Genomic DNA, 7,154 nt, shown 5'->3' on the forward strand with positions numbered 1-7,154 from the left:
TGGATCTAGATGTCCAAAAATACACTAACAAGTACCAACTTGACATTTTCGCTTTTTGATTTACTAAAACTCCTACTTTAAGACCCATTGAATTAATTATTATTGGAAACCAGCCCATATATAGTGGCCCATTTTTGACGTTGGCCCAAACATATGTCACGGGAAGATTCGGTTTGTTTTCGTCTCAGCCAAATCCTCATTCTCCTTTGTTGTGCATCTCGAGAAAAGCACTAACAATATATTCAATTAATTGAGGATAAAATTCATTAAATGAATAAGTAAAAAATAATGATAAGAAATAGCAAGTCTGAACAGTTTTAGGGAAATAATTATATTTTCACTAAAACGGAATTCCATTACAGTAAAAATACAATAGCCTATTTAGAAAATACTTTCAAATAAAAAAAGGATAAAGTTGCAATCAAAAATAGAAAATTAGAGAAGCCACGTCATCTCTCCTAGTAATCTTCCTGCCCGTAAACCTTTCTTTGCATAATGACAAATTAGCCACTGTCCGAGAACGTACCTACTGCATAGACGGGGAAGGGTAAAATGGAAAAAACATACGGTAGAAAATAGTGAGCGCGAGACTAAGTGTTAACACGTGTAAACCATATCATATCCTAATCCTAATCCAAAATCATTTCGTTAGTGTCAATGTCGATTTGAAAAGTTTTGATTTCGTAATTATCTTCGCCTACAAATCAGGTTCTCTGGATATATTTAATCTCGCTCTGGTACCATCTACTCCTGCTTGTTTAGTTTTTTTTTCGCTACCATCTTCTTCTGTAAGTCTCTCTTCTTTCGACTGTAAATTGATGCTTGATTTTTCGATGATTGAGTTTTTGGTTGGCTGTCAACATAAATTGATTGGTATCGTATAAGTGTCGTCTTCACTGGTTTGATGATGGGTATCTTTGTTCTTCTTCTTTTTTTTTTCCCTCTGATTGATGGGTTATGTGGGATCTGCGAATCGGGTTTTCTTCAAGTAGTGCTTAGTTACTTTGTTTGAGAGATGATAGTAGACTGATTGTGTATCTATCTCTGTAAGAGGGGAAAGTGTATGCCTTTCTTTGATAATCAATTATAATTTGTTCTTTTGTGCTGTATATTGCAGAGCTAATTTGAATGAGATGATCAAAATGAGGAGTGGGAAGATATTATTACTTCTGCTTTGTTTAAATGTGGTCGCTTATGGAGTGGTAAAACTTAAGAAATCTCCGGTGTGCTTATATATCTTTTCTTGTTTTAGATGATTTCCTTTTATTTTGATGTGTTTTGGTTTGTCTTGCTTCCAGATTGGTGCTTCACAAACATGTCCCGCTGATCTTAGCAGCGATTGCAATGATTCAGGGGAATGGGAGGGAGAATTCTTTCCCGACATTCCTAAAATTAAGTATGAGGTATTTTGGTTTGCAGCCCATTTTCCTTGAAATGGTTGATTATGTAGCGCTTGCACAATTATGTTTAAACTTTATTTATTTGTGTTTACTTTTACAACATGTCCAGTAATTTTTGCCAAGGCTTGGAAATTAGTTCTCTATTTTTTTCACATATAAAATTGTGATTTATTTATTTTGTGCAGGGACCTTCTAGCAAGAACCCGCTATCGTTCAAATGGTATAATGCAGAAGAAGAGATTCTGGGGAAGAAAATGAAGGTTCATGCCTGAACTTTACTTTATCTACATTTATCATGTGATTTGATGATTTCTGACAAAATTGTCAATGGTCATAGGATTGGATGAGATTCAGTGTTGCATTTTGGCATACATTTCGTGGCACCGGTGGTGATCCTTTTGGTGCAGCTACAAAGTTTTGGCCATGGGAAGATGGGACTAACTCATTGGCAATGGCCAAAAGGAGAAGTAAGTTTGATTGTTTTTAGTTGCACTCCATGCTCATATTTTTCAGTTTATAGGAGATAATAATATTTTTTCCTTGATATATGATGCAGTGCGTGCTAATTTCGAGTTTATTAACAAGCTTGGAGTTGATAAGTGGTGTTTCCATGACAGAGACATTGCCCCTGAAGGCAATACATTGGAGGTAAATCATCTTAAAGACTGATGAATATTTGTTGCTATCTTTATAATGGTAGATTATATCATAAATTATAACCAATGAGAAAGTGTGAAACAAGTGAAATGGTTGCTTGCTGTAGCATTTTAAAGTTTTGAAAATTTTATTTTGCTTCTCTATGGCTGTTTATGCTTCTTCTTTCTTTTCTTTTCTTTTTTTTTGCCCTTTCGATATAACTGCTTTACTGGCGTTTTACACTTTTGTTGCAGGAGTCTAATGCAAACCTGGATGAAATGGTGGCTCTTGCTAAGGAGCTTCAGGTAAAATAACATGGATTAATGGTCCCAAATCCTTGAATTTTTGCACTTGAACTTAGTAATGGTCAAGCTGTCACACTTTGCATGTCTCATAACATTTTCCCTTGCCCTGAGTTGGCTTCAGTAAAGAGACTTCTCAGCTGCTAAGACTTTTTTTTTTTGGTGTTTGTGTTATTTATATCAAATTATCAATTGAATTTTTTTTAAAGAAAAATTGCCCTAGTATTATTGCTGAAGCTTTTCATCATCTTAATTTGTTATGTTAATTCAGTGGTATCTAAAATTGGAACTGTCAAAAAGCCTTGAAGATATGACCCTAATACATATCCTGTCATCATCCTGGTTTTAGTAAAATACAGCATGTTGGTTGCAAAAGTATTATTAATACTGAATGATATTAGATTTTGAAAGGAGATTAAAGATATTGAGCCATAACTTGGTTCTTCCACTTACTCTATCGGGTGTTTATACATTATACTCTTTGTTCTTGAATTAGTGAAAGAAGAGGAAGATTTGCATTCTTAATAAGTGATGGAGATTGAATATCTATATGGAAACTTGTTACTCTTATTTTTGTTCCTCACATTTTCTTAGCATGGCCCTAGAATAATTTCTTCCATGGTTCAAGAATCTCCACCAAATTCTGCAGAAACTGCTAAGATGTTTTCTAGGTCATGTGAATGTGAATTTGGTGCCATGTTTCATTTCCTTCTTGTGTTGGGCATTGAATGCGTGGATGTTGGATGACTTGTTTTGTGTCATTTTCCTTGAAATCGAAGTGGTCGACGCCTTTGTGTTTCACATCAGATTCTAGGACCTATATGTTACCCAGCTGCTGAGTTATTGGTTCCTCTACATTTTCTAGCGTTTGAATTATATCGGTTTGCAGGGAAGCAAGATCCATCCTTTGTGGGGTACAGCTCAGTTGTTTGTGCACCCTCGCTTCATGCATGGAGCTGCTACCAGGTGATTTAGTGATCCTCTATGAATGCTATACGTTATGAGGTTAATCTATACATGTATCAAGTTACTCTGTACATGGACTGATAAATTTTAGCAATTGGTTCCAGTCCTGAAGTAGCTGTATTCGCATATGCTGCTGCTCAAGTCAAGAAAGCTATGGAGGTGGGTGGCTGCAGCTGAATTCCATAAACCTAGTGTATTTGGACAGTTGTCTTTGTGTGTCATTTAACACTTTTTTACAGGTCACGCATTATTTAGGCGGAGAAAATTATGTCTTTTGGGGCGGTCGTGAAGGTTATCAGACTCTTTTAAACACCGATATGGGAAGAGAGCTTGATCATCTGGTACGATTACATGCATTCTACTAAACTTTTCTGGTACATTCGCTACTAGACTACTTCTATATTGCCTCTACCTAATAAATTAATTATTATTCTTTTTTTTTATCTTTCCTACAGGCAAGGTTTCTTCAAGCTGCTGTTGCCCATAAGAAGAAGATTGGGTTCAATGGTATCTTTTATCTTTACTTTATGATGATATGGAAAGCATGGCGGAAAGTAATACTGAATTTGTGGAATCTAATTTTTTGCTGTATTCTAGGAACTCTTCTAATTGAGCCCAAACCTCAAGAACCCACCAAACATCAGTATGCTTCGTTACCTATTTATCTAATTACTTATACAGCGTTAAATCCCATGGGTTGCTTACGTAGAATGACTATTTATCAGGTATGACTGGGACGCTGCAACATCAGCTAATTTCTTGAGAAAGTATGACCTTCTAGGTATGCTTATATTTCTCTTATACTGTTATAGGTTGTTTTTATTTCTTTGAGTTCTTATAATAGTATGTCTCACAGTTGTATAATATGACCAAACACTTCAAATTTTACTTACTGCGGCAGACTCTTATTCGCCAAAGAAAGTTGTCTGAAAATTTGAGGCTCTCATTGAAACTTGTTCCAAAATAATCCTAGTTTTGAACTGGAATACAGAGATCACAGGTTCAATTCTTGGAAACAACCTCTCCACTTATTATGGGAGGGTAAAGTCTGCGTACATCTTGCCTGTTTCAAACCCTACCCAGTGCGAAAGTCTTGTGTACGAGAGTTGCTTACCTTTGAACCGGAATAGAATGTCTGTTTTTCACTTGCCTATGGAAATTTTCCTTCTACCACACAAGTTTTAATAAATACGCTACCATCTCCCATGATTTGTTTTAAGCTCCCAAATATTGTGTACAAATCCATCACTTCCTTATCAATACTTGAGTTTTGAGACCTCTGCTCCAAAGTGAATGTGTTAAGAGCTACCCTCAGACGCTGTGCCTGATTTTGCTTGATCCCATTGTGTGGGTAAAGGGTTGCCACAGACCCCTTGTGGCCCTTATTTATGGACAGTTTTTCATGCTGTTGTATATCTTGCATTTCTATAGCAATTTTACAAGTGAAACTATTTCTAACTGAATAGGGTGTACTTATAAACCATCTTAATTGGGCGCAACAAATAACAATGAACTTTTTTTTTGCAGATGAATTTAAACTCAATATTGAGTGCAACCATGCAACCCTGTCAGGACACAGGTATGCCCCCTTTTTCAGGGAAAAGAAAATTCTGCATTTCATGCTCTTCTAATATAACAATTCAATATAAAATGCAATAAACATTATCCAACGAATGTTAAGTTTGTTAATTTATTCTGACTACTTGCAGCTCATGTTTCTTTGCAGCTGCCATCATGAGCTCGAAACTGCAAGAATCAATGGTTTACTAGGAAACATTGATGCAAACACTGGCGACCCTCAGATTGGTAAGGATATTAATTTAATTCCTTGCCTTTTGGACTCTTTTGCAATTCTTCTATGGTGGTTTGTGATCTCAATATTAAATTCCATGGGATATGAAGTTGTGAATTGTGATACAGAGCTTTTGTAAGTACCACAGGTTGGGATACAGACCAGTTTCTCACAGATATTGGAGAGGCAACGTTGGTTATGCTAAGCGTGATCAGAAATGTATGTATATGATATCATAAATTGCCTGTGAAATTAGTAGACTTTGTGTTAGTGGGTGAATTTCATTGGCTGGTTTCGCTTTCTCCTGTTACAGGGAGGTTTGGCACCTGGGGGATTCAACTTTGATGCAAAACTGTCAGCTTCTCTCCTTCTTGATTCCGTTGCAATATTAACTTGTGCTCAATACACATCATGCAATTTGTCATCAATTTATCATGAACATCAATTTGTTTCACTGCCTTTTCAGGGTTTTTTTTTTTTCCTTTTTCGTTTCATATGTTGACCATATTTACTTTCTGATATTTCAGACGAAGAGAGAGTACAGATGTTGAAGACTTGTTCATTGCACATATTTCTGGGATGGATACCCTGGCCCGTGGTCTCAGAAATGCTGCAAAGTTGATTGAGGTGACATAATATGTCGTCATTTTTGTTTTATTTTCTGTGAAGTATCATAATTCTAACAGTAAATCATGTTTGCTCTTAATGGAAATGTAGGATGGTTCTTTGGGAGAGCTTGTGCGGAAGCGATATCAGAGCTTTGATTCTGAAATTGGGCAACAAATTGAGGTGATGTCTCTTTCAATGAACATGATCTTCTCTTCTGTTAGTTTAGGCTTCTGCTGATGCAAATAATGCAATTTCCAACAGGCTGGTAAGGCTGATTTTGACTTTCTTGAGAAGAAAGCCATGGAGTGGGGAGAACCCAAGGTTCCTTCTGCCAAACAGGTAAGTTCATAAAATATTCTAAAATTTAGGAGCTCCTTACAATCACTGCTTATCACTACCAAATACTAATCATTATTAGTTAGCAAAATTGTATTCTTCCTTCATCTCATCAAAGTATATTGCATATCATAGAAGTTGTTCGTTGAAATCTCCCGCTGTTGATTCTACTTATTGTATTATTTCCTTGTGGTTTCATTATGGAAAGAAAAAAAAAAGTCTGGATTTTAATGTTACATAACTAATGATATGTCTCAACAATATATGACGCTACTGCATTTTAAAACATTTGAGCTTATGAAAGCTACTAAATTGCTCTTTATTCTCTGTTGATCTTTTTATTTGTTTTTCTTAAATTTAAGCTTTTACTATATATACACATCATCCTCCGGATTTTAGATTTTTCTTGGTTTCTTTAAGATAATTTGAATAAAATTAAACATGAAGTAATCTGACAACTTTTGCATGTTTTTTTCTGCAGGAACTAGCGGAGATGTTTTTCCAGTCTGCACTATAGAGAATAATATCATGTAGCGCTAAATTATGACGACTCTTCTTTTTCCTCTTCCTTTTCTTTTATATTCTCAGAAGTAGTACGTTACAGTATTTTACAAATAATACGCGCTCATTAAGGTTAAATGCGAAGATGAAGATTCATGCTATCCCTTTCTTTAAGTCCTTCAACATAACATCTAAGTGTGCATGTGCAGATGCGCTGCATATGAGCATCGGCTGTATTTAATGTTCTGTAATCTTAAGCTGTTTGATGATACGTAGGCGATTGATTTGGTGTTCTTGATCCTTATATATAGCCTACTAGTAAGTTTCCATATTATTCTTTTTATTCTGTATCATTACATGCTAATAGACATGTAAACTTTATTTTAGTTCAATAGACATCAAAACCCACTTCTCTGATGCACAAGTGAAGCCTTATTTAATGTTATATACTGGACTTCCACCCTGTTAGTGCTACTTCAAGGGCAGGAGACGACCCAATCTCATATCGATGCCTAGAATTGATTTTGAAATATTGAACCCTAGAATTTTTTGCCTTTACGTTTATGTTTCCTTTTATTATGTTATGAGGAGTGTGAATTGATGTATGCCCAT

At 35.5% G+C, this 7,154-nt stretch overlaps 1 protein-coding gene across 4 annotated transcripts; it reads left to right on the forward strand.

Annotated features, from left to right (window-relative positions):
- The first annotated feature begins 631 nt into the window (after nucleotides 1-631).
- LOC119992480 (xylose isomerase-like) lies at nucleotides 632-6,871 on the forward strand. Of its 4 annotated transcripts, none has more exons than XM_038839191.1 (21): nucleotides 632-788; nucleotides 1,118-1,202; nucleotides 1,299-1,403; nucleotides 1,586-1,660; nucleotides 1,738-1,867; nucleotides 1,957-2,048; nucleotides 2,291-2,341; nucleotides 3,228-3,304; nucleotides 3,409-3,463; nucleotides 3,544-3,645; nucleotides 3,760-3,811; nucleotides 3,902-3,947; nucleotides 4,030-4,085; nucleotides 4,832-4,883; nucleotides 5,031-5,110; nucleotides 5,245-5,315; nucleotides 5,410-5,450; nucleotides 5,624-5,723; nucleotides 5,814-5,885; nucleotides 5,967-6,044; nucleotides 6,523-6,871. In XM_038839191.1, exons 2-21 carry the CDS (start codon nucleotides 1,134-1,136, stop codon nucleotides 6,556-6,558), a joined length of 1,440 nt encoding a protein of 479 aa, XP_038695119.1. In that variant the 5' UTR covers nucleotides 632-788; nucleotides 1,118-1,133; the 3' UTR covers nucleotides 6,559-6,871. The 4 variants fall into 4 exon arrangements, with proteins under 4 accessions (XP_038695119.1, XP_038695120.1, XP_038695121.1 ...); XM_038839192.1 differs by having other exon boundaries at nucleotides 647-708; XM_038839193.1 differs by having other exon boundaries at nucleotides 690-737.
- Nucleotides 6,872-7,154: the final 283 nt, after the last annotated feature.

This window comes from Tripterygium wilfordii, chromosome 23 (assembly GCF_013401445.1).
Source record: "Tripterygium wilfordii isolate XIE 37 chromosome 23, ASM1340144v1, whole genome shotgun sequence".
Lineage (NCBI taxonomy): Eukaryota > Viridiplantae > Streptophyta > Magnoliopsida > Celastrales > Celastraceae > Tripterygium > Tripterygium wilfordii.

Coding starts and splice junctions, on each gene's coding strand:
- LOC119992480 (XM_038839190.1), top strand. CDS start 951: ATGGGTTATGTGGGATCTGCGAATCGGGTTTTCTTCAA. Junction 5,111..5,244: donor CACTGGCGACCCTCAGATTG/GTAAGGATATTA, acceptor TAAGTACCACAG/GTTGGGATACAGACCAGTTT. Junction 6,045..6,522: donor AGGTTCCTTCTGCCAAACAG/GTAAGTTCATAA, acceptor TTTTTTCTGCAG/GAACTAGCGGAGATGTTTTT.